We start from the raw sequence: 26615 nt of genomic DNA, 5'->3' as shown, positions 1-26615 counted from the left end.
GGATTTATGAGTATCTGGAAAGACACTGCTTGATTAGGGACAGCCAGCATGGATTTGTGAGGGGTAGATCTTGCCTTACAAGTCATATTGAATTCTTTGAGGAGGTGACCAAGCATGTGGATGAGGGTAGAGCAGTGGATGTAGCGTACATGGATTTTAGTAAGGCATTTGATAAGGTTCCCCATGATAGACTTATGCAGAAAGTCAGGAGGCATGGGAGAGGGAAATTTGGCCAGTTGGATAGAGAACTGGCTAACTGGTCGAAGTCAGAGAGTGGTGGTAGATGGTAAACATTCAGCCTAGAGCCCAGTTACAAGTGGGGTTCCGCAGGGATCAGTTCTGGGTCCTCTGCTGTTTGTAATTTTTGTTAATGACTTGGAAGAGGGAGTCGAAGGGTGGGTCAGTAAATTTGCAGACGATACGAAGATTGGTGGAGTTGTGGATAGTGAGGAGGGCTGTTGTCGGCTGCAAAGGGACTTCGATATGATACAGAGCTGGGCTGAGGAGTGGCAGATGGAGTTCAACCCGGTCAAGTGTGAGGTTGTTCATTTTGGAAGGACAAATAAGAATGCGGAATACAGGGTTAACGGTAGGATTGTTAGTAAGGTGGAGGAGCAGAGGGATCTTGGGGTCTATGTTCATAGATCTTTGAAAGTTGCCACTCAGGTGGATAGAGCTTGTAAGAAGGCTTATAGTGTATTAGCGTTCATTAGCAGAGGGATTGAATTCAAGAGTCGTGAGGTGATGTTGCAGCTTTATAGGACCTTGGTAAGGTCACATTTGGAGTACTGTGTGCATTTCTGGTCGCTTCATTTTAGGAAAGATGTGGAAGCTTTGGAGAGGGTGCAGAGGAGATTTACCAGGATGTTGCCTGGAATGGAGAATAGGTCGTACGAGGATAGGTTGAGAGTGCTAGGCCTTTTCTCATTGGAACGGCGAAGGATGAGGGGTGACTTGATAGAGGTTTATAAGATGATCAGGGGAATAGATAGAGTAGACAGTCAGATACTTTTCCCCCAGGTACAACAGAGTGTTACAAGGGGACATAAATTTAAGGTGAAGGGTGGAAGGTATTGGGGGGGGGGGGGGGGGGGGGAAGAGAGAAGATGTCAGGGGTAGGTTCTTTACCCAGAGAGTGGTGGGGGCATGAAATGCGCTGCCTGTGGGAGTGGCAGAGTCAGAATCATTGGTGACCTTTAAGCTGCAATTGGATAGGTACATGGATAGGTGCTTAATCTAGGACAAATGGTCAGCACAACATCGTGAGCCGAAGGGCCTGTTCTATGCTGTATTGTTCTACTGTACAGGACATTGACAAGGCCACTTTTGGAATACTGGGTGCAATTCTGCTTTCCCTCCTATTGGAAGGATGTTATGAAATTTGAAAGGGGTCAGAAAAGACTTCCAAGGATGTTGCCAAGGTTGGAGGATTTGAGCTATAGAGAGAGGCTGAATAGGCTGGGGCTGTTTTCTCTGGTGTGTCAGGGGCTGAGGGTGACCTTATAGAGATTTATAAAATCATGAGGGGTATGGATAGGATAAATAGACAAAGTCTTTTCCCTGGGGTGTGGGAGTCCGAACTAGAGGGCATAGGCTTAGGGTGATAGGGGAAAGATACCCAAGGGGCAACTTTTTCACTCAGAGGGTGGTACATGTATGGAATGAGCTTCCAGAGGAAGTGGTGGAGGTTGGTACAATTGCAGCATTTAAAAGGCATCTGGATTGGTATAGGAATAGGAAGGGTTTGGAGAGATACGGGCCAAGTGCTGGCAAATGGGACTAGATTAGGTTAGGATATCTGCTTGGCATGGATGAGTTGGACTGAAGGGTCTGTTTCATGCTGTACATCTCTATGACTCTTAAGTCTACACCGAACCTTCAAAGAGTAACACGCCCACTCTCAATCCCCTACCCTATTACTCTACATTTTCCCTGACGAACGCACCTAACCTACATATCTCTGAACACTATTGGCAATTTAGCATGGTCAATTCACTTAACCTACATCTGGATTGTAGGAGGAAACCAGAGCATTCAGAGGAAACATGAGAATGTGCAAACTCCACAGACAGTCGCCCAAGACTGGAATCGAACCCAGGTTCCTGGTGCTCTGAAGCAGTATTGCTAATCACTGAGTCACCGTGCCGCCCACATTGGATTTGGTACTTGACAACAAACCAGGATAGGTGTCAGATCTCTTGGTGGGAGAGCATTTCATGACAGTGATCACAACTCCTTGACCTTTATCATTGTCATGGAGAGGGATAGGAGCAGATGATATGGGCAAGTATTCAATTGGGGGAGGGGGAATTACAATGCTATTAGGCAGAAACTGTGGTGCCTAAATTGGGAACATATGTCCTCAGGGAAATGCATGACAGAAATGTGGAGGTTGTTTAGGGAACACTTGCTAATATTGCTGGATAGATTTGTCCCACTGAGGCAAGGAAGGGATGATAAGGTAAAGGAACCTTGGATGACAAGGACAAGGTTCTTCAGGGTTACAAGGTAGCCAGGAAGGAACTGAGGAATAGACGTAGGAGAGTGAGAAGGGAGCATGAAAAGGTTTTAGCAGAGAGGATTAAGGAAAATCCTAAGGCCTTCTACACTTATGTGAGGAACAAGAGGATGGACAGAGTGAGGGTAGGGCCAATCAGGAATAGGGGAGGGAACTTGTACCTGGAGTCAGAGAAGGTAGGGGAGGTCCTTAATGAATACTTTGTTTCAGTATTCACTATTGACAGGGACCTTGATGTTTCAGAAGACAGCGTGAAGCAGACTGATATGCGAGAACAGGTTGATGTTAAGAAGGAGGATGTGCTGAAAATTTTGAAAAATGTAAGGATAGATACGGCAGGATAGATGTAAGGATAGATAGATTGGGCGGCACGGTGGCACAGTGGTTAGCACTGCTGCCTCACAGCACCAGAGACCCGCCTCAGGCAACTGAATGTGCGGAGTTTGCACATTCTCTCCGTGTCTGTGTGGGTTTCCTCCGGGTGCTTCGGTTTCCTCCCGATATGTGCAGGTTAGGTGAATTGGCTATGCAAAATTGCCCGTAGTGTTAGGTGCAGGGGTAAATGTAGGGGAATGGGTCTGGGTGGGTGCGCTTCGGCGGGTCGGTGTGGACTTGTTGGGCCGAAGGGCCTGTTTCCACACTAAGTAATCTAATCTAATACGTCCCCTGGACCAGACGGGATATACCCAAGGTTCCTACAGGAAATGAGGGAAGAGATTGCTGCACCTTTAGCGATGATCTTTGTGTCCTCACTGTCTACTGGAACAGTACCAGATGACTGGGGGGTGACAGATGTTATTCCCTCGTTCAAGAAAGGGAATAGGAATAATCCTGAGAATTACAGACCAGTCAGTCTTATGTCTGTGATGGGTAAACGATTGGAGAGGATTCTGAGACAGGATTTATGATTACTTGGAAAACCATAGTTTGATTAGAAGGTCAGTATGGCTTTGAGGAGGGCAGGTAAGCCTCACAAATCTTATTGAATTCTTTAAGGATGTGACAAAACACATCGATGAAGGTAGAGCAATGGATGTGATGTACATGGATTTTAGCAACGCGGTTGATAAGGTTCCCCCTTGTAGGCTGATTCAAAAAGTAAGGAGGCACGTGATATAAGGAAATTTGGCTGTCTGGATACAGACTTGGTTGGCAGTAGATGGAAACTATTCAGCCTGGAGCTTGGTAACTAGTGGTGTTCTGCGGGGATCTGTTCAGGGATCTCTGCTCATTGTGATTTTTATAAATGACTCAGATGAGGAAGTGGAAGGGTGGCTTATTAAGTTTACCGATGACACAAAGTCAAAAAGTGCGGTGCTGGAAAAGTACATCTGGTCAGGCAGCATCCGAGGCACAGCAGGAATGTGAACTTATGCTCGAAACGTCAACTCTCCTGCACCTCGGAAGCTGCCTGACCGGCTGCGCTTTTCCATCATCACACGTTTTGACTCTGATCTCCAGCATTTGCAGTCCTCTCTTTCTCCCTGCTGATGACACAAAGGTTGGTTGAGTTGTGGATAGTGTGGAGCGCTGTTGTAGGTTGCGACTGGACATTGACAGGATGCAGAATTGGGCTGATAAGCGGCAGATAGAGTTCAACCTGGAGAATTGTGAAGTTATTCATTTTGGAAGGTTGAATTTGAATGCAGAATACAGACTTAAAGGCAAGATTCTTGGCAGTGTGGAGGAACTGAGAGATCTTGGGGTCCATGTCCATCCCTCAAAAGTTGCCACCCAGGTTGATAGGGTTGTTAAGACGACGTATGGTGTGGTTTTTATTAGCAGGGGGATTAAGTTTAAGAGCTGTGAGGTTATGCTGAAGCTGTACAGAGACCTGATTCAACCACACTTGGAATATTGTGTTCAGTTCTGGTCACCTCATTATAGGAAGGATATGGAAGCTTTAGAGAAGGCGCAGAGGAAATTTACCAGGATGCTGCCTGGACTGGAACGCATGTCTTATGAAGAAAGGTTGAGTGAGCTCGGGCTTTTCTCATTGGAGCAAAGAAGGATGAGACGTGACTTGACAGAGGTGTGCAAGATGATAAGAGGCATAGAGAGGATAGCCAGAGCCTTTTTCCCAGGGCAGAAATGGCCATCAAGAGGGACAAAAATTTAAGGTGATTGGAGGAAGGTTTATGGGAGATGTCAGAATGGGTTCTTTACAGAGAATGGTAGGTGCGTGGAATGTACTGCTAGCGGTCAGATATATTAGGCCATTTAAGCGATTCTTGGATAGGTATGTGGATGATAGTAAAATGAAGGGTATGTTTGTTAGTCTGATCTTAGAGGACGACAAAAGGTCGGCACAACATCGAGGCCGAAAGGCCTGTACAATGCTGTACTGTTGTATGTTAGTTTTATGTATGTGCCACATCACTTTGAAATCCCCATCTTAGTGAAAAGACACCTAATATTAATTCTCTTTTATAACTCCTGATTTTATAAACTTCTCTGAGGTCACCTGTCAACCTCCTATGCTGCAGTGAAAAAAGTCCCAGCCTATCTTGAAAACTCAAACCTTCGTTAGCTGGCAACATCCTGGGAAATCTTTCCTGAACCCTCTCCAGTTTAATATCCTTCCATGTTAAATCTTCTAACTTGAAATAACATGCTTTTATTAATTTATTATAAATAAATCCCCATACTGTTTTGTTTAGAATTTTAATTTACACCTGACACATGGTAACTTATTGAGGATGTAAAATATAAAGCACAGGATTAAGATCAGTATTTTAACTTCCAGCCCAAAAGGAAAATCAGAAAATTTATTGCTAACATAAAACATTTTGCAAGTGAAAATGGTAAATGTAGTGTGATTACATTCAAATCCTGCATATTTGATGCAGAATTTTCAAGCTCACCCATGTTTATGTAATGGAATAGGAGACAAACCGTATCATGCATTCACTCACGTCTCAGGAGTACTGTAGACTGTCAAATGGAACAACACTAGGGTGGGAAATAAAGCTCCAATCCTACCCACCTCAGCTGACACCTAGATCCAGCAGCAATTCCTTCTTCCTTCCCTCCTCAGCCCCACACACCTCTTCCCCTCAACAAACTTGCAGATTTCAAGGAAAAAAAAACTGTAAATAATTTGCAAAACAGCCTGGCAAGCACTTTTATTTACAAGTATGATCAAAACCTTTCACCTTGAATTTTACCTGAAACTTGAAGTAGCAACACCCTCCTCCCAGCTCCATGAGCAGCTGAAACTCAGGCCAATGACTGCCCTGACCAGCCAAACCTCATGCCAAGTACCACCACTCCCTGCCTGACTAGATAAAACTCAGGCCCAGCCCCAGTGGGCAGTCACCTTGATCAAGCAAGCTGAGTGTCTGCTCCAAACTAGTTAAAGCCCCCCCCGGCTGCTGCTGGACCAACCCCAGGTTCCTTCCCTTGTGCTCCGAATACTGTTTAGTTGGAGATTCAGTCTCCTGAGGAGGAATAAGAACACAAAAGAAGGATAAAAACAGAAATTGTTGGAGAAACCCAACAAGTCTGGCAGCATCTGAAAGCAGTGTTAATGTTTCAAGTCCAATGACTCAAGTTCTGATGAACAGTCACTGGACTTGAAAGGTTAAATCTGCTTTCTTCCCAAACATGCTGAATTTCTCCAGCAATTTCTGTTTCAGATCTCCGTCAGTTCTTTGTTTTATTGCAGCAAAGACTGAGTTGGTAATTGGTGGGGCTGGAAAAGCCTGCATGGGAGAGACAAGATCTTTGATTGGAAGATCAGTGCCTCACAGACTCTGTCTCTTCTAGATAGGACAGAGAGATACATTTCTGAGTGTTCACTCTCATGTTAGAATTTCCCCAGGCCTTCTGAAGGATATTTGGGGATGAAGGTGTGTATTTTGAGCACTGCCCTGGAAACTAAGGTACCACCTCACTCAGATTCCCACAAGTAAAACATTGCCACATGTTCAAAGTTAGGATGGGAAAGGGAGATATGTTTAATAGAGGACAATGTTACGTTTTACACAGCTTGCAACATAGGTCAAAAAAGTTCAATTTGTGCAACAACCTCAGTTAAAATTCCACATACCGTCTATTAAACATCTGTGTGCTCTCTGTTGAACTCTGTACTCCCAGAGGGTCTGTAAAAACATGTTCTGTGTAAGCTCCGGACTGACTGACATCAGTTAAATCATCATCTGACAGTGGAAGATTTAGATTGGATTCTGTGGCTTCTGTGGCCTCTTCTGCTGCTGGCAAACTTCCGTCAGGGCTGATGCTCACCGTACCAATTTCCCCTGTAACACGATACAACTATTATGGCAGAGATCTTTTAAACAGACCAGACAGCAGACCCTTGCCACTGAACTGTCTGTCCAACATAGTAGAAGGTCACTTTCCCTGAATTTACGAGGATTTATAAACATCCAATCAAACCCCTTAAGTTGCTTTCAGAGATAGACATATAGTGGCTATTAACACTTCAGTAAATATTTACTTACAGTTAACTCTGGATGAGAAACATCACATGAATACTCACACCAGGCTCCAATTTGAAAGGAATTTACGATTTAAACATTATACGATTTGCAGTTTGACTGCAGCAGCTTGTTTATTACCATACCATGGCGGGCTGTGGCAAGTTCCAGCTGAAGACTGTGTTAACTTTATATTTCTTGGATTAATAATCAGCCGAGTCTTACTTATTTTTCACCTTTTATATTCTCACCAATTTTCAAAAGAACTGAAGCATTATCAGTGATTGAGCTGATTATTATCATTACTTAAAAGGGCACAGCTAACATAGAATAACTTCTTTTCAGAGAATTCCTATCAAATCTGTCAGCTATGGTTCATTTAATAGCATTCTTACCACAGATCAGTATTAAAAAGTGTAAATATAGAACATGGCTAAGCCACAGAACATAAACAATGTCAGCACAAGGCTAATTAACTGCATACCTGACTCTCCTTCAAGGATGGGCGAAGAACTGGCAGGAGTGCGTGTGGTCTGAGGTACAGCACCACCTTCAGTAGTGCAACCAACTACTGTGATTCCACCCAACAGATTGTCACTTCCAGCTGAACTGTTACTGGCAACACTTCCAGCTAAAGAAGCACATTCTGCCTGGCTTCCCTCAGCATCCATCGGAATTTCTTCTCCAGCAGGATAGTCTGTTTCTCGAGCACCTATAAATTATTAATGGAATGATTAATTATAAATAATTATCTACCTAATCATTATGATGTGGAGGAGCCAGTGTTGGACTGGGGTAAACAAAGTTAAAAATCACACAACACTTTCATCAGGAACAGTGCTCCGAAAGCTAATGCTTTCAAATAAACCTGTTGGATTGTAGCCTAGTGTTGTGTGATTTTTTAAACTTTGTCTACCTGATAATGTTACCCAACATTACTGTTAAAAACAAACATATCTCATGACTGCATTATGCTTTCCTACAATTTCAGTTTACCAAGGCCAGTCAGCAGCATCCTCATCACAAACTCAACTAGGTTCAAGGATAACACCAGAGATGTGAGCATATTGACTGGGTTAGTACTTTCAGTGTAGTACTGAGGGAGTGTTGCACCATCAGACATGACATATTTTGAACACTGGACTAGGCTGACATATATATCCCATGCCACTATTTATCTCGAAGAGGAGTCAGGAGCTCTCCCATGACCTGAACCTTTATTTATTTCTCAACAAACTTAATCAAAACAGATTATCTAGTAATTTATCTCATTAATATTTGTGGCATCTTGTCAAATTGTCTGCCGTCCTTCTTATATGTCAACAGCAATTACAGAAAATTATTCAATGTTTCGAGATGCCTTGAGGATGTGAATTATGCTAGGAAATAAGACAGAAACATACATTATTTATTTTTGACCTATGTTGCCTGATTTTAACTCTGTCTAAGTGAATAGAATGAATACACTGAAGTCAGACCTCCCTCAGCAGTTAGCATAAGAGGAAAGCTAAAGGATGTTACTGATGGCACTGTGAATAATTTTACACCATTTAGGTTCTGCCTGATCTCATTACAACATTGATCCAAACATGAAGAACTGAGCTTCAGAGGTGTGGTGAGAATGAAATAAAGACTGCATTTGACCAAGGGGCCCCAACAAAACTGCAGTCAAAGGGAATTGGGGGAAAACTCTCCACTGGGTGAAGAAATGACTGGAACAAAGGAAGACAGTTGTAATTGTTCAAGGTCAATCATGTCAGCCTCAAGATGCCAGCGAAGGAGATTTTCAAGGTAATGTCCTCAGCTAATCTTCAGCTGCTTGATCAATGACCTTCCCTCTATCATCTGGCCATAGGTTGGGGATGTTCACTGACAACTGCACAATTCACAACTCGTGAAATTCTGAAACAGTTCATGACCAAATGCAACAAGACCTGGCCAAAATCCATACTTGGGATACTAAGTGATAAATAATGTTCATGCCATGTAAGTAACAAACAATCTTTACTCCTTAATGTTCAGTAGCACCATCATTACTAAATTTCCCCATTATCAACATCCTGAAACTGAACCAGACCAGCCATATAAATCAGGAGGAACTAATAAGGACAACTAAGCTTCAGAGAATACCCTTCCCTTCTTCTAACTTAGTAAATATTCCAAGTGAGGGAGGAGAGGAAAAGACAGGCACAAGGAGGAGACAAGAGTTTGAGATTAAAATAAAATTACAACTTTCAACCAATAAGACTCTATGACAACTTTAACATTCAAAACCACAGCTAATGAACCATTATAGAATTAAAAAAAATTCCTACAGATCAAATCTGTTAAAAAGTCAACCAACACAACTCTTGGTATGTGCAAAATGAACTGACCTGGTACACTGGCAAGGCACAGGATGTGAGAGTTGCACACAAAGAAACTGTCCAAGATCTTTGCAGGCTGGTTGGCATCTATAACCACAACCTTGCCGGTAGAATGTGTGCTTGTACATATCCAAACCAGGCTAGACAGCTCCTCCTGATGCTTCAGTTCCTTCTCCTGCTCCTGCACAGTACAGATTTTAATGAGCAGATTTACTCCAACTCTCAACCTACTGTACTTCATGTAATGAACGACTCCATTTTAATTTGTAAATGCTACATTAAAAACCAAAATCATTGGATCAAAAACAAGTTTTCATTTGAAGCAATGGCGACCATGTTCAACAGGAAAAACGATGTTGGTTTATTCCTGCAGTTCTGATATAGCGACCCTCTGACCTGAAGATCAAGTCTTGATAATGAGGAGTGACTTGTCATCCAGAGACAGAGGGAGGGAGAAGGATTTCAAGAAAGAATGGTAGTCACCTTGGTTTATAGGGTACTGTACAGTCTTTCCCCACTGACACAACATTGCCTTCTTCCTTGGCTACACCTCTCTGCACATCCCAACACATATTTTCAGTTAATCAACAGGAGAGTTTTCACATGAATATATGAAAACAGAAAGTAGGAGAAGGCTATTCAGTCTCTTTGAGCTGGTCCACCATTCAAGAAAACCATGGTTGATCAGACTATGGCCTCAAAGCTAGTTTCTTACCAATCCCCAATACACATTGACTCCCTCATTAGTCAAAAATTGATTTTCCTCTGCCTTAAAAAGTTTCTATGACTCTGTTCCCCAGTGAAGAAAATTCCAAGGATTCTGGATACTCAGAACAATACATCCTCCTCCATACACATCTTAAACGGGCAGCCCCTTATTTTTGAACTGCTTCCCTCCCACCAGGTGAAACATCCTTTCAGGGTAAATCCTGCCAAGTCCCATTTGGACCCCTGTTCTGTTTATGTTGGTTCCCCATAGGACCAATTTAACCAATGACACACCCTGGCTTCTCTCTGGAGGCCTCCACATCTTTCCTTTTCAGATCAGAATGCAATTCCCTCGAGAGTCTCAACTGAATTTGCTTCCACCCCTTTGCCAAGTCATGCATTCCAGATCATGAATACTCGCTGGGCAAAGAGGCTTCTCCTCATGTTGCCATTGCCTCCTTTGCCAATTAATCTAAAACTGTGCCATCTTTTCCTCAATCCTTCCACCAATGGGAAAAGTTTCATTCTACCTACTCTGTTCAGCCCCCTCATGAATGTGACCAACACTGACACATATTTGAAATCATTTATCATGTAAATAACTTGAAAAACTTAAATAATCATATTTGGGTATTTAAACAATAATATACATACTTTAAGCTCCAGCTCCAACCGATCCAAGCTGCTCTGAGATCCTCTCCGCTGCTTATTGCCTTCTGGTTCAGAACTGGATAGATCATTGTAAAACACACTAGCACCAAAGATTGAGCCACCATCACGAGTTTTTCCTCCTGACAAGTTAACACCCACTGCACACCATAACTAGAAAGCATAGACAAAACAAACCATGAGTCAAGGTTACTTACTAGAGAGAGGCTGCCGATTTCAAGGGCTGAGGGCCTGAATGCAGGGTATCAATATTCATTCAAGAAGCAATGTCAACCACAAACCATTGTGTGTTGCAAATACTATGTAATTCTGATTGGATAAAGAACTATTGGAAAGTTCTCTCATCTCTGAAAACTACTCACTATTCCATGATTATTCTGGATTGCAAAGTTAACCCCTGGTTTCCTTTACTAACTGCAAATCATCTTCTGTATTTCCTCTCCCACTGGCTCCTTCATTGTCACCTCCAACAATTTGTGAGGAGCTCATGGACTTAGTCATTAAAAATACCATATAATCAGCTAGCTCTTGCACTACTCTTACAGAATCAAACTTCCTCGAATGCTCCCACATAACCTCGGCCTGAAATTGCAACTTCCTTAAATTTAATCTTCTAATCCCCTTCACGTCCTAACATATGAATGTATGAATTAGAGGCAGGAGTAGCCATTTGGCTTAATGAAATCAAGCTGATCTGATTGTGGTTTCAACTCCATTTTCTTTTCTACTCCTGCACCCATCGACTCTAACTAATCAAGACTCTAACTAAATAAGACTTAAAGATATTCCAAGTCCCGGCCTCTGCTACTTTCTGGGGAAGAGACCATTCACTTTTCAAGAGAACAAACATTTCTGCTCATCTCTGTCTTAAATGGCATATCTCTTATTTTAAACTATGTCTTTACCACAAGGGGAAGCATCCTCTCAGCATTCACTCTGTTAATTTCCCCCAGGACCTGAAGTGTTTCAAATAATATCATTGTTCATTCTTCCAATCTTTAATAGATAAAGGTCCAACCTTTCCTTATAAAGATAAACTCTATCCCTGGAAGCAATCTAGTCAACCTTTGCTGATCTGCTTCTCATGTTATTGTATCCTTTCTCAAGAAAGACAACCAAAACTGTGTACCAAGTGTTGATGCAGCTATTGATTACACCCAAGCGAGCAGGTTTTTACCACCTATTGGCCACCTATAGCTGACTCTTTGGATTTCCTGTTGCAACCTCAAAGTCAAACGTCTCTTAATCAACTCTTGCATTCTATTATATAGAAGAATGTCACCTTCATGTAAGTATCTTTGTCATCCAAAGGTTGCAGATACACTGGTACAGGCAGATTCTTCATCTTGCTGTCACTTGGACCACCATTTGTCCCCTACAGAGAAACCAACAAGTTACATGAATGCTCTGGACAGAGGTATGGCTGATATCAAGTGGGGTGGGGTATTTGGAGAAATTACAGTGGGTATGTAGCCCAAAAGGCAAATCCTGACATGCAGCCCTTCGCACATCTCCCAATCTATCTAGTGTTCGACCTTCCCTCCTTTGCAATGCAACACATCAGATACTTCAGGTACAGACGCTGACAGTGTTGTCACACTTCTTCTCTCATGCCTGCTAAAGAAAGGATTCAAAGTCTTTTTTAACCCTGGAACTATTTGTTTGTTATTAACAGCATTTCTTAAGGAAAATATTAAATCAGATCTTAAATTCATAACGTAGTGGGAACAAGCTGAAACTCTTGCTCAATTGTGAATGCGGCTATACAGAATCCAATAACAATAATAATTTAAAATCCTCTTCATAAAAATTGTTATTGCCAACCTATGGGTGAAGGCTGGTTATACAGGTCAACATAAAAATACCCTTGATTGAATATGTCTCAGACTGAGGTAGAAAAATAAAAATGAACATAAAGACTATTGATAAATGTGCCAGGGACCTTTAGGGAGGGAGTGGATATGTGCAGTTTTGAAGAGCATTTTAAAAGCAATGAACCAGAATGTCAGCATTGTACAATTAAAGGCACTGTCACAGATGAAGTTATCCAATGTGTTTGACCCTCTGCTTAGCATGTCCCTTTGGCAAAAAGTCTAAACCATTATGTTCCAGCATATGTTGTGTAGTCTCACCCAATAATGCAAAACGAACATTATAAATAATATCTTAAATATAAATTACTTTTAAAACTAATAATGCTCTTAATTTCAACTTTTATTTTTGTAAACAATTGAGATTATTTTCCTCTAGATTACCATTTATTGCAAAGAAATCCTGGCAAATGGGGCTAGGTCAGATTGGGATGTCTGGACGGCACCAAAAACTGTGGTGCTGGAAAAGCAGAGCCAACATCCGGGGAGCAGTAGAGTTAATGTTTTGGACATAAGTCCTTCATAAGAGCTGATGAAGGGCTTATGCCTGAAACATCGACTCTCCTGTTCCTTGGATGCTGCCTGACCTGTTGTGCTTTTCCAGCACCACTGATCTCCAGCATCTGCAGTCCTTACTTTCTCCTGTCTGGGCGGTGCAGATGAGTTGGATCGAAGGGTCCAATTCCATGCTATATGACTCTCTGATTCTATAAACCATCAATAGAAAGGACAACTAGTTGCCCTAGTGTTGACTAAAAACAGCTCCAGGTGACTCAACATTCCTTCAAATGGAGGCAATGAGTATTTTAGAATTAGGGACAGAGGACAGTCCATCTTCCAGAATCCTGAGGTTACCCTCTGCCTTTGGATTTTACTGGCTTTTCCAACTAAAGCTACAAAAGTTAGTATGCACTTCCAAACACAAGATTCAGGAACATATTTTACAGATATGGAACAAGAAACTGTGGTTCTTCATGCGATACATGCTGCACTCATTGCCTTAAACATCATTTCAACCTGTGTGACATTCAAATTCATTTAATTTGCACTTTACCACATACCAAGGACAATGTCAGATTAAGTGCAGGCACTTAAACTGGATTCACATAAATTTACTCAGAACATAATTTTGGAATGCTTTGCAAGCAGTCTTAAGACTGCAGTGGTAATAGATGTTATATCAGCAAGTACAGCCCTACAGCCATTCTTCATTGAAGTATTAATTTAATTGATGGATTTAGTCACTTAATATGTAATTGCATCAATATTATTTCTGTTGGTCTAACTGTGACATTAAAGCAGCAGCTCACTTCTTTCACAATGGTTCAAGGTTTAGGGTAGCTATCTGTAACAGTGCAACTCAGCTTAAAGCAGACTTTCTCACTAAGTCATTACAATTTCCAAATAAAATGCAAAGTTCTACTATCATAGAGTCATACAGCATAGAAACAGACCCTTCGGTCCAACTAGTCCATGCCAACCAGGTTGGCGAACTAAACTAGTCCCACTTGCCCACATGTGGCCCATATTCCTCCAAACCTTTCCTATCCTCATGATATAGTTAAGCAGAAGCCATACAACAAAATGTTTGCAATAGATGTTAAGGTAATCAAATTAAAATAGAAAGTTAAACAATATCAGAACGCTCCAAACTCTGCAAAACACTGAAATATAGAAAACAGGATAAGGAATAGGCCATTCAGCCTGAACCTGCTCTGCCATTCAGTATATTCATCATGTGACACAGTACCCCGTTCCTGCTTTCTCCCTGTACTCTTTGATCCCTTTGGTCACCTGAAACCACATTAACATATTCCAAACACACAAGAAAAGTTCCATTTTAAGTGAAGCATACCTACTAAACAATTTAAATTGAATGTTTTATGCTTGTATGCACTGAATTAAAATTTCCTTCAATATGACAATTTGTATTTCATATTGTATTTTATGCAACAAACATGCTAAAGCATTTGTGACAGTATTGGATACTTCAGGAAGAAGTTAAGGAAAGTGACAGAGAGAGACCAGTGATTTGCAGTCAAAGCTTATTTTCCAAAAAGGACACAGCAACTCATAGCACTGACACCCAAAACTTACAGTTGAGTTTTGGAAACAGATGTTGAGGAATAAATAAGAAGAGCTGGAGGACTGGGCAGGATATATGACAGACTAGATTTGAAAGTTTGAAATTACGTGCTGGTACTAATGGTTTTGACTAGTTATTGAAATCCCAATAGGAGAGTTTCTTTATGTATGATTCTTGACCACTCTGAACTAGCACGAAAGGTATGACACTGAATGTTATAATGCAATTTGAAAACAGTTAACAGGGAAGGAGCAAAGAGTCTGGACTGGTTCATTCATTTAATCACAACTACAATCTTCAGAGGACCAAGACAGGTAGGTTGCTGCCTTGAAATGAGGACCAAATGCAGCAACATTTAAAAGGTCAGACTGCTGGAATCCTACGACACAAGTTTCCATTTATTCACTGTATCTAACAGCAGAAAACAGCCCAGTTGAGCTCCTGCGAATGAGAAAATTTCCAGCATGTATGGAACAGTCATCATAATTACACGTCAACAATTCAAAGATGGAACACCCTGGCCCAAATTAGAAATCTGGATGTTAGTAAGTAAATTATAGATTTAGAAGATTATAAATATCATGGTTAAGAAGTCATCAAACTAAAAATCTCTCTCTAACAGCTCTATTCAGTATCCCAGCAACTGGATATATGCAATGCTGATAAATGTATTGATGAGTAAGGCAATTCTAAATTCAGGATATCATCATGTATTTGACAGTGATTGTAAACCACATTAACAATAACAACAGGGACTAATTACTTCTCCCAAAATTGAATGTGTTAATGGTGAGGAACATAACTTTCAGAAAACAAAGACTGTCAAGTGTTACCTGTTTAAATTTTGGAGGCAGACTCCAACCATAGGCTTGAATGCGGCCATCATCTTTCTGTACATGAGCCTTTACTTGACGATACTGTTCCCTCTTCTGCTCCCTACGTATGGCTGAAGTATTCTCACTTCCATTAATATAAAATAAAGTTACACATTACAATTGGTGCTTCACATTTTCAACTTCAATAAGCTCAAACATTCAAACATGTAGAATTTACCTTATCTTTTTGTTCTCAGACATATATGATAGGGAAACAACTGCTTCTGAGTTTACCAATTCAACAACTCACTGGGAGAGTAACAATGTTTGGACATAGAATTTCTAGCACACTTCTTGCTGACATACTGGCAGCAAGGCAAACTTGATGCAAATGGAAGGATACCACTCTGTGCATGTACCGTGCTTTTCTTTTTCAAAAAGCTAAATTGCAGGGTAAATTGCAAATTTACAAGACAATTCACAATTTTGTGACAGACCATGTAGCACATTAGTCATGTATTGTGTGCTTCTGTTGGCATTCCTTCCATCACCCACAAAGTGTGTGTCTCCATATTTGGCTATTTCATACCAGGTCTGCAATCTGCTCTGCTCCAAAATCCTCCGACCGTGCCACCTTTCTAGTCTTTCTAGTACCTGAAGCTTCTAATTAATTCTCAACTTTTCTACAACCTTGAAAGTTCATCCTAATCCATGGCCCAGATGTACACTGTTCAGCAGGGTCATTCCATTTGCAAACATGTTATTGATGTTGCCCATCACAGGAATGCTTACTTCTTTGAATACTTGGAAATTATATTGGATTCTTAAGGGCCTTTTTAAAAATTCATTCGTAGCATGTGGGCATTACTGGCTAAGTCAGCATTTATTGCTCATCCCTAATTGAGAGTTAAGAATCAACCACATTGCTATGGGTCAGAGTGTCTAGGACCAGAGGGCATTGTCTCAGAATAAAGGGGTGCCAATTTAAGACTAGATGTGGGTGAATTTCTTCTGTCAGAGGGCTGAATATTTTTGGAACTTCTTGCAAAAGAGAACTGTGGGGGTGCAGAGTCCTTGTGTGTATTCAAGGCTGAGATAGACAGATTATTAGATCAGTAGGGGATTCTCTGCAGGATAGTGGATGTGAGGAATATCAGATCAGCCATGATTTTATTGAATGTTGGAGCAGGCTCAAGAGTCAAACACCCTATGCCTGTTCCTATTTCTTATGGGACCAATCAATATTCTTTCCTTCATCTAATCTCAAATGGAATCCCGATCTCGCTATAAGCAGCTAAATTTCACCTTTCTCCCCTCAATGCCTCAAAACTTTCTCTAAAGCCTATTGTTTTAAGTCTTGTATCCTGTTTGCATATTCGGACAGACTTTTCAAGATTCTGCACTCCCATACAGGATAGAAAATAAATCTGCTCAGTTGGTAGGTGATTCTTCTCTCATCGTTGCCTTCTTGTTGTTCTTCAATTCAGATTATGGAGCTTCCCTTTTCTAATTTCTTCCACAATCTTCAGGATTTTAGTCACCTAATCTCTCTCTTTTAATTCACATGATCTTCCTGCATACTGTACAACATTGGTGGTGTTCTGCATGATGGTTCTTGGGTCCTTCCCTTCAGTATTACAACTTCTTATATTTAAAAAGATGGTGTACAATGGAACAATACAAAGACAAAAATTGCAAGATTTATTCACAAACTGTATTCAATTTGTTGATCTCACTGGGCTACAATAAACTACCTATACAAGGAACTGAATGAAGAAAGAATGAGCTAGCACCCAAAAATCCAAATTACAGGAACATCAAGTGATGGTAGGCTCAGGTTCATTTATAATGCAGTCCCGAGACAAATTGATGCCAATACTCATCACCTTCATTCACATAACAGAGAATGGTTATTTCGGCCAGATTCTATTGCTCATGGAAGTTTATCAGAACATGTGTCAGCACCTACAGAAAAGGACAAAATTGAATACAAAGCAATGTGTTTTACAAATTTGGCAACACTTACTCTTCATTAAGGAAATCAAAAGCCTTTGACTTGTCACTGGGTAACTGAGATAATGCACCACTTCTCTTCTTAACCACGCCCGGAGTGATGTGTGAGGTTGGTGCATTATATTTAACATTGACTGGTGGGATGGGCTTCTTGGTTGTATTACTTGATGGACTGAACAAACGGCTAAAACTAGAGATGAATTAAAGAGAAAAAGAATCAATAGAAAAGGAGAAAGAGACAAAAGATATTTTGTAAATTCAATACATGCTGGTAAAACCTCTCCCAAAAAGTGCACACATTGTCCTCGAGGCTACCCAAACCAGTCTGTTTTGGTTGTATGCAGTTTTCTTATTCACATGCATGCAGTTTAAAAATCAATATTTTGTGGATTCATTTGGCCTAATTTTATATTTTCAAATTACACTGTTTGAGAACATAAGGGCATTGTCCCCAACTCTTCCCTACCAACCTGAGCCCAAAGTACTGCTTTATACTGTATGGCAGCAATTTGCCAAGTTCCTTCAACAGCATCTTCCAAACCAAAAACCTCTATCATCTTGAAGGGCACCAGATTGATGCAAACACCACCACCTGCAAGCTCCTCTACCAGTCATACACTATTCTTTCCTTGATCCACATTGACCTGACAATAGTGAAGAAATGGCAAAGTCCTGAAATCCCTTTCCCAAAAGCACAGGACATATACCCATAATACATGGCCTACAATGGTTCAAACAGACAGTTCACCACTATCTGTTCAAGGGCATTATGGAATACAAGCTTTGCCAATGATGTCCACACCTTATGACTTTTTAAAAAATAGCATTGTCTGCATTTTAGAATCAGACATTTCAAATGCAAGGAGCTAATATCTGGAAGGGCAGAATTTGAACTTCATCACAACTACAGAAAACCCTTCTTCCACCCTTCTGTCCTGAATATTATATATCTACGCTGAATATGCATTCATAGGTAATAACGGGGCAGATAGTTTTGAACAGCCTGTTCAGATACGCACATCTATGTGCATATGGTACCTCACCCGATTGTCCATGCTCCATGTATGAATGACCACCAGCAGGCTGGCAGTACCTCAACCTCAACCTCAACACATTCAACATTGTTTCATATCCCTTGCACAACAATAGACTATCCATCTTGATTCCACACCCCAAAACACCACAACATTCACAGCTTTTGAAGAATTGTTTGGTGAATGGTGATCATGGAACAGGAGTAGGCTGTTGAACATGTTCCATCATTCAGTGAGACCATGGTTAATCTGTATCTTAAGTCCATTTCCCTAACTTAGCTCCATATTCTTTAATACCAATGAAAAAGTGTACCACATTTCTCCTGAATGGGCAGACATTAATTTTAAGATTGCAGTCTCCTGTTGTGGTTTCATCCATCAGAGAAAAGTTTCTTCCAACTTACCTACTAAATCCCTTCACTAATATCAAGACTTCAATCAATCATCTCAATCTTCTGTACTCAATCTATTGCACATATTCCCAACCACAGCTCTGGAACAGCCCAGAACCATTTATCTAGCAAAAACATACAAACTGGCTTGGTTCATCTAAGTGAATGGAGGAAAATTTATGGACTGTCAAGGAACAGAAAATCTGGGACAAAAGATCACCAGCTTGAGAAAAGGTGTGGTGAATTTGGTTAGCAAATACCTACTCTAACCTTTTTAAGTAAAGACTAGGTGTGTGTTATAGATATATATACACACACACACTAAAAATTACAGAAGGGAGTCAGGTTTTTGGACTGCGATTCGCATCATTAGATTCAGGTTTTTGAGGCCAAAGATCCTCATTTGAGTCTATTCAACTGACCACTACTAGGTGGTGCAAAGAACAACTGAACAACAGGGCTACAATTCTATTTACTACGAGGCAGGAGGAGCACCAAGCTGAAGCTGAAAGGGACAGCTGACTTGTAAGTCAACAGAATATTGGTTCATTCAACTAACAACCCTGGAGAACTCCAATACATTTCACATTTACCCGACTATAGATGTAACACAAAGCACTTTGAATGAACCAATTTTCAAAATTAAATGTTCAGTACTGTATGTGGGTGTTGCTGGCAAGACAGACATTTTAAAAATTATTCTTTCATAGGATGTTGACTATCTCATGGCAATTATTTAATTTCCATTTTCAATTACCTGACTAGGTGATGATGGCTGCCTCATCAAACTAGCAGTGTTTAATATGATTAAGTAGCTTGTAGACTTTTCAGAGGTCAGTTAAGATTCAATCGGGATAATGCAGAACTGGTATCTCCCAAAGGCCCAAAATCATGTGAAGATGGTAGGTTTTCTTCCTGCTGTCTGCCACCACACCCACAATCAGACAGCTTCACGGTCACTTCTACAGACACAAAACATTTTATTTCCTTGTTTTATTAAACCAAATTCAAATTCTCACTCATAGGATGGGATTTCACTTGACCAACCCTTCAATTTGTAATCTAACTTTGGGTAAATGACAACTGCAGCAGGTGAGTTGCTACACTGGAGACGTCCATTTGAACCTTTTTGATGCGTCCTACCTCACCCTGTTCCAATGTTTTACAAAGTATCATAAACAAGATATATGTGCATGGAGAACTCATTGCAAAACTTCCACTAATCACTGGGTTTGAAAAATCTAAGCCTTTCTATGCCAAATATAAAATATGGCCCAATGTTCCAGGGATTGATAGCACACTCTTAGAAAACCACCCAACACACATCTGATCTTTCCACACTCATTCATAGAGAAAAATAAACATGCTTTTTAAAAATGAGCTGAATGAGTCCAAAGAAAGAATACAATGTGATTTTGTATGTACAATTAACATGAACAAGCCAGTACAGCTCAGACAAACCCAGTCTCAGCTGCCCTGTGGATTAGGTGCGCTCAGGCATAAACTTAATATATCAAAAACACGCAACTAATAAATGCAAGTTATAGTTAGAATTAAAGGAGGAACCAATGCCACAATCATTACAAAACAAATACCCACAGTCTGAAGGTGATTACCAATAGGGAACATGAAAGAAAATGAAAATAAGTCATTAATAATTCAGAGATAAGTCACAGATCAATGCAGTGCTGTTTCCGTAAATAGCAGTTTACCACACATTTCAACATCAAGCCTAAGGGGAAGGATATATTGAGTTTTAGGTCAAGACTCAAGTAAAGAGGTCAAATGCAGGTCTAGACTCTCCACTCTGTGGACAACAGTCACCTAAGCTTAGTTTCACTGAATGGAACGGCCTTTAACAAGGATTCCTGCCTTCGGTAGTGATGATGGGGGTGTTTAAAGTGCAGGCAGCTGCCCTGTTTGGGGATTTCAGGGATGGGTACCCTCCAGAGGCTGACTGGGCAATTCCAATAGGCCCCTGATAATTGGCTTCGATTAGCTTGCCATCTATCTTACTTTTGATCCTGATCTGGCCTCTGAAAAAATTGTCTGCAAGGGCAGGATGTTGCTAAGCAGCCGGCAGACAGTTGGCAATGTAAATTCCCTACTCCATACTTGCCTTCATATGGGGGTGACAGGGTGCCAGATGGCTTTACTGCCTTAGAGTAAGTGGGAGATCCCTGGGAAGCAGCAGCAATAAGGCTTCCCTCTGATAACTGTGTTGCACCTTCTGGAATGAAGCAGAACAGGGGAGCACAAAATCCTGTGCTCTGATGTGCTGACCTATTCATAACCTCAAAACATGAAGCACCTAGATAAATCTCAGTGTCATTTTGGAAGGTGGATGTTGCTCTGACAAAATTACTTTTACCCTTTCCATATCATTGTGGGACATATACTTTAATGAATTTGAAAGAAGTCATGGCTTGTCCTGTACCTGTTAAGTGACTGAAATGGTGTATTAGGAATCTAATGCTGGCCAATCACATGAAATTAACTACCTCCAAATATTATACATATCGTGTAAAAACTAAATTTTCCCCTATTAATAAACGGACCCAAATGTAAATTCTGCTTACATTAATGTGATATGCGCAGAAAATATGGAGCCTATTTTTAAATGAGGTCCACAGGAACTTTATGCTAAATATATTTTCCAGAAAAAAATGTAGACCAAGTTTGTTGCGCACTTTCCCTGCAGAAGGAACACCATTTGGTCCAGCTTAGTAAGGAAACTATTAAGTTGATTTTTAATACTGCTGGATTTACCAAAACTTGTAATTTGTAACCCATCTCCTCTCCTGTTAATTTCCAGAGTGCTGCAGTATGTGTATGGTGTGGTCAAGCAACTGCCCTACATTACATAAATTCTAGCTTGGATTTCATCTTAAAAAAACATACTGTGCATTCATTTCTCAAACTGAAATCTGAAAACTAAGAGTAGAGGACACCCTATGGTGCATCTTATTCCGGGGTGGAAGTACAAAGAAAAAAAAGGAGTAAATCAAATAATACCTTGATGTCTTGGAATTAGAGGAGAAAACGATCATAACTTAAATTCACCCCTTTCTACCTCTGTCTGTGACAGTGCATCACTTTCCTGTCTAAGTCAGACTTGACCACTCATTCCAAATACCAGCTGTGTGCCAGTGTTGTTTGAATTCTCAGAGTAAGTACTTACAACTGCCAGATAGTCGATTTCTTTTTCTCTTGAATGGATGGGTTTTCCCTTGAGGCACTAAACAAAGAACATACATAAACAAGACTTAAAACTCTTGCCAAAGCAGGTTAGAAAGAAACTAAAACAAAACAGAGATGACTTTTCAGTTGATCAGTTCATACCGGATCATCTCTGTCCATCGCACAGCTTCTTGTAGCTCCATCAACCGCTCCTTATACTGGTTACGTTCCATGAGAACACGGGCCATCTCCACACGAGTAAAGCGCTTTCTCTGAGCAGTGGGGACATCACTCTGTATTTCAGTAAAAGGCATAACAAATTGTTTTTTAAGAAAACAAAACTTGTGAACAGCAATCTGTACCTCAAGGATACAATAGAACAATACAGCACAGAACAGGCCCTTCGGCCCACGATGTTATGCCGAACTTCTATCCTAGATTAAGCACCCATCCATGTACCTATCCAAATGCCACTTAAAGGTCATCAAGGATTCTGACTCTGCCACTCCCACAGGCAGCGCATTCCATGCCCCCACCACTCTCTGGGTAAAGAACCTACCCCTGACATCTCCCCTATACCTTCCACCCTTCACCTTAAATTTATGTCCCCTTGTGACACTCTGTTGTACCCGGGGAAAAAGTTTCTGACTTTCTACTCTATCTATTCCTCTGATCATCTTATAAACCTCTATCAAGTCACCCCTCATCCTTCGCTGTTCCAACGGGAAAAGGCCGAGAACTCTCAACCTATCCTCGTACGACCTATTCTCCATTCCAGGCAACATCCTGGTAAATCTCCTCTGCACCCTCTCCAAAGCTTCCACATCTTTCCTAAAGTGAGGCGACCAGAACTGCACACAGTACTCCAGATGTGGCCTAACCAAGGTCCTGTACAGCTGCAACATCACTTCACGACTCTTGAATTCAATCCCTCTGCTAATGAACGATAATACTCCATAGGCCTTCTTACAAACTCTATCCACCTGAGTGGCAACTTTCAAAGATCTATGTACATAGACCCCAAGATCCCTCTGTTCCTCCACCTGACTAAGAACCCTACCATTAACCCTGTATTCCGCATTCTTATTTGTTCTTCCAAAATGGACAACCTCACACTTGGCAGGGTTGAACTCCATCTGCCACTCCTCAGCCCAGCTCTGCATCATATCTAAGTCCCTTTGCAAACGACAACAGCCCTCCTCACTGTCCACAACTCCACCTATCTTCGTATCATCTGCAAATTTACTGACCCACCCTTCGACTCCCTCATCCAAGTCACTAATAAAAATTACAAACAGCAGAGGACCCAGAACTGATCCCTGCGGAACTCCACTTGTAACTGGGCTCCAGGCTGAATATTTACCATCTACCACCACTCTCTGACTTAAACCGGTTAGCCAGTTTTCTATCAAATAAGTCTATCATGGGGAACCTTATCCACTGCTCTACCCTCATCCACATGCTTGGTCACCTCCTCAAAGAATTCAATAAGACTTTGTAAGGCAAGACCTACCCTTCACAAATCCGTGCTGGCTGTCCCTAATCAAGCAGTGTCTTTCCAGATACTCATAAATCCTATCCCTCAGTACCCTTTCCATTACTGTGCCTACCACCGAAGTAAGACTAACTGGCCTGTAATTCCCGGGGTTATCCCTATTCCCTTTTTTGAACAGGGGCACAACATTCGCTACTCTCCAGTCCCCTGGTACCACCCCCGTTGCCAGTGAAGACGAGAAGATCATTGCCAACGGTACTGTAATTTCCTCTCCTGCTTCCCACATAATCCTAGGATATATCCCGTCAGGCCCGGGGGACTTGTCTATCCTCAAGTTGTTCAAAATGTCCAACACATCTTCCTTCCTAACAAGTATCTCTTCTAGCTTACCAGTCCGTTTCACACTCTCCTCTTCAACAATACGGTCCCTCTCGTTTGTAAATACTGAAGAGAAGTACTTGTTCAAGACCTCTCCTATCTCTTCCGACTCAATACACAATCGTACCACTACTGTGCTTGATCGGACCTACCCTCGTTCTCGTCATTCTCAGGTTTCTCACATGCGCATAAAATGCCTTGGGGTTATCCTTGATCCTATCGGCCAAGGATTTTTCATGCCCTCTCTTAGCTCTCCTAATCCCTTTCTTCAGGTCCCTTCTGGCTATCCTGTATCCCTCCACTGCTCTGTCTGAACCCTGTTTCCTCAACCTTATGTAAGCCTCCTTCTTCCTCTTTACTAGACATTCAACCTCCCTCGTCAACCAAGGCTCCCTCACACGACCATTTCTTTCCTGCCTGATAGGTACATACATATCAAGGACACGTCGTATCTGCTCCTTGTAAAAGTTCCCCATCTGTCCAGGAAGATCCCAGATTTCCCAAGCCAACACCCCAGAGTATGTTCTTTGGTAAGGTTTGAGAAGATTTGTAGCTCAGGTTGAGGTTCTGGATGTAGGTTTGCTCACTGAGCTGAAAGGTTCATTTTCAGACATTTTGTCACCATTCTAGATCTTCAGTGAGCCTCTAGTCAAAGCACTGCTGGTCTTGGAACCCAAGGGAACCCAAACATATAAATAGAAAGCAGGAACCATCAGCAGAGCTGCATCCGGAGGCTCACTGAAGATGTTATTACCTAGTATGGTAACAAAACATCTGAAAATGAACCTTCCAGCTCAGCAAGCAAACCTACATCCACGTTTTTTGGTGCCTGTGCAAAGTGCAATAGTTATGGACCCAATGTGCAAACAGCTCCGTTCAGTAGATTTCTCAACAAAATGAGGGGGTGTGAAATTGGAAAAAATGTGGTTTGTTCCAAAATATCAGAATTAGACCTCTACAAACTAAATTTTAAGAGGGGTAAACAGAAAATGAACATTCTGTACCTCATCAGAATCCTCCTTAGCTCTGCTCTTTGCTTCTTCAGCCTCTAACCGTACCCTGAAAGAACACATCACAATTATAAATGAGCAGATGAGAAGGTCTGATCAAAAGCTCACTGGCTCCTTTAGCACATCCCAAAATTAAAAAAAAAATGCTCATGAACTGAGGACAAATGAGAAACAGCAGGCTATTTAATTCCTGCACCCTATGCCTATCCCTCCACTTTTATCAGATTGTTTAAAAAAGGTGTGGCGCGCATGGATATTTACAATATTTGCACTGTCAATAATTTCTGAGTTAAAATCACACACAGTCATGGCATCCGCACAACTGTATTCTTCCATGCTAAGGAACACTACACATGGATGTGGTGGAAACAATAAATCAATTCTCACTTTCTTAGTTCTTCCTCCAAGTCTTTATTCTTCTCCTCCAACTTCAGTTTGGCTTGTCTGACCGACTCCAGCTCTCCTTGCAGCACATCCTTTTCACATGTCAATTCATCAACCCGAGCTATCAAATCATTCTTCACTACATTCAAGGCATTTCTAAAACACAAGGAGGAACAAGTAACAATAAAGGTTCATTTGTCAGGTTAGATTTAGTAGAAAGAATAATGAAAAAAACAGTTGATAATATGAAGGATAAGGAACCACAAATGCTGACTCCCCCAATGCCACTAGCTATGCGGAATAAAGCATTGCACGTTTTCCCACACGTAGAAAAGAAACCTGAAGCCTATTTTAAACAAAAAAAGCGCAGAAAAGTCACAATTCCCCACTTGGCAAGATCCCATTGTTGCTGACACTCAAGGAAGGAAAAAAATGGATTCAAGAATCCAAAATTAGCTTAGTGGCAGGAGACTAGGGGCAGTGGTAGATGACTGTGAGCTTGGAGACCATGTCCAATGGTGTTCCACAGGGATCAGTACTAGGTCCGTTATTGTTTGAGATATATTTAAACTATGTGAATGAGAATGTAAGGGAATGATAAGTAAGCTTGCAGATGACATGAAGATTTGCTGAGTGGTTGACAGTGAGGAAAAATGTCTTAGTTTACAGGAGGACATGGACAGACTGGTCAAATGGGCAGATGAAATTTAACTCTGATAAATGTGAGATGATGCCCTCTGGAAGAAGTAACAAGACAAAGGAGTATTCAATGATGGTTAGATATGAGGAAGCTTAAAGGAACAAAGGAACTTTGGGTTGCTTGTCCATAAATCCCTGAAGGTGGCAATGCAGGTTAATAACATAATTAAGAAAGCATATGGGACACATGCCTTTATCAATTGAGGCATTGATTATAAGAGCACGGAGGTTATAATGGAGCTGTACAGAACTTGGTTAGACCACAATTGGAGTACTCAGTACAGATCTGGTCACTGTGCACTAGGAAAGACGTGGTTGCACTGGAAGAGGTGCTGAGGAGATTCACCAGGATGTTGACAGGGATGCAGTACTTCAGCAATGAGGCGGCTGGGTAAGCTTGGGTTGTTGGACTTGGAGCAGAAAAGGTTGAGGGGGGACCTGGTAAGAGGTGTATAAAATTATGAATGGAATGGTCGGAATGGATAGGAAACAGCTGTTCCCCTTTGCTAGAGGGTCAACAACAAGGAGATATACTTTTATGGTGGAAGGCAAGAGGGT

The 26615-nt window shown here is 41.2% G+C and overlaps 1 protein-coding gene across 3 annotated transcripts in view; it reads right to left on the bottom strand.

The window, feature by feature from the left end:
- LOC140464167 (C-Jun-amino-terminal kinase-interacting protein 4-like) overlaps window positions 1-26615 on the bottom strand; it is a 277366-nt gene that overhangs the window by 40131 nt on the left and 210620 nt on the right. For all 3 annotated transcript variants that reach the window (XM_072558981.1, XM_072558982.1, XM_072558983.1), the window contains 11 exons: window positions 25362-25514; window positions 24969-25023; window positions 22254-22384; window positions 22093-22149; window positions 17499-17675; window positions 15491-15617; window positions 11983-12075; window positions 10686-10853; window positions 9333-9504; window positions 7442-7669; window positions 6570-6777 (listed from right to left, as the gene is read on the bottom strand). In XM_072558981.1, coding sequence (XP_072415082.1) covers window positions 6570-6777; window positions 7442-7669; window positions 9333-9504; window positions 10686-10853; window positions 11983-12075; window positions 15491-15617; window positions 17499-17675; window positions 22093-22149; window positions 22254-22384; window positions 24969-25023; window positions 25362-25514 — 1569 coding nt within the window. The remainder of the gene's footprint in view (window positions 1-6569; window positions 6778-7441; window positions 7670-9332; window positions 9505-10685; window positions 10854-11982; window positions 12076-15490; window positions 15618-17498; window positions 17676-22092; window positions 22150-22253; window positions 22385-24968; window positions 25024-25361; window positions 25515-26615) is intronic.

Source organism: Chiloscyllium punctatum, chromosome 39, assembly GCF_047496795.1.
Source record: "Chiloscyllium punctatum isolate Juve2018m chromosome 39, sChiPun1.3, whole genome shotgun sequence".
Taxonomy (NCBI): Eukaryota; Metazoa; Chordata; class Chondrichthyes; order Orectolobiformes; family Hemiscylliidae; genus Chiloscyllium; species Chiloscyllium punctatum.
Note: the sequence above shows the minus strand (reverse complement) of the source record. Positions and strands in the feature narration are given on the sequence as shown.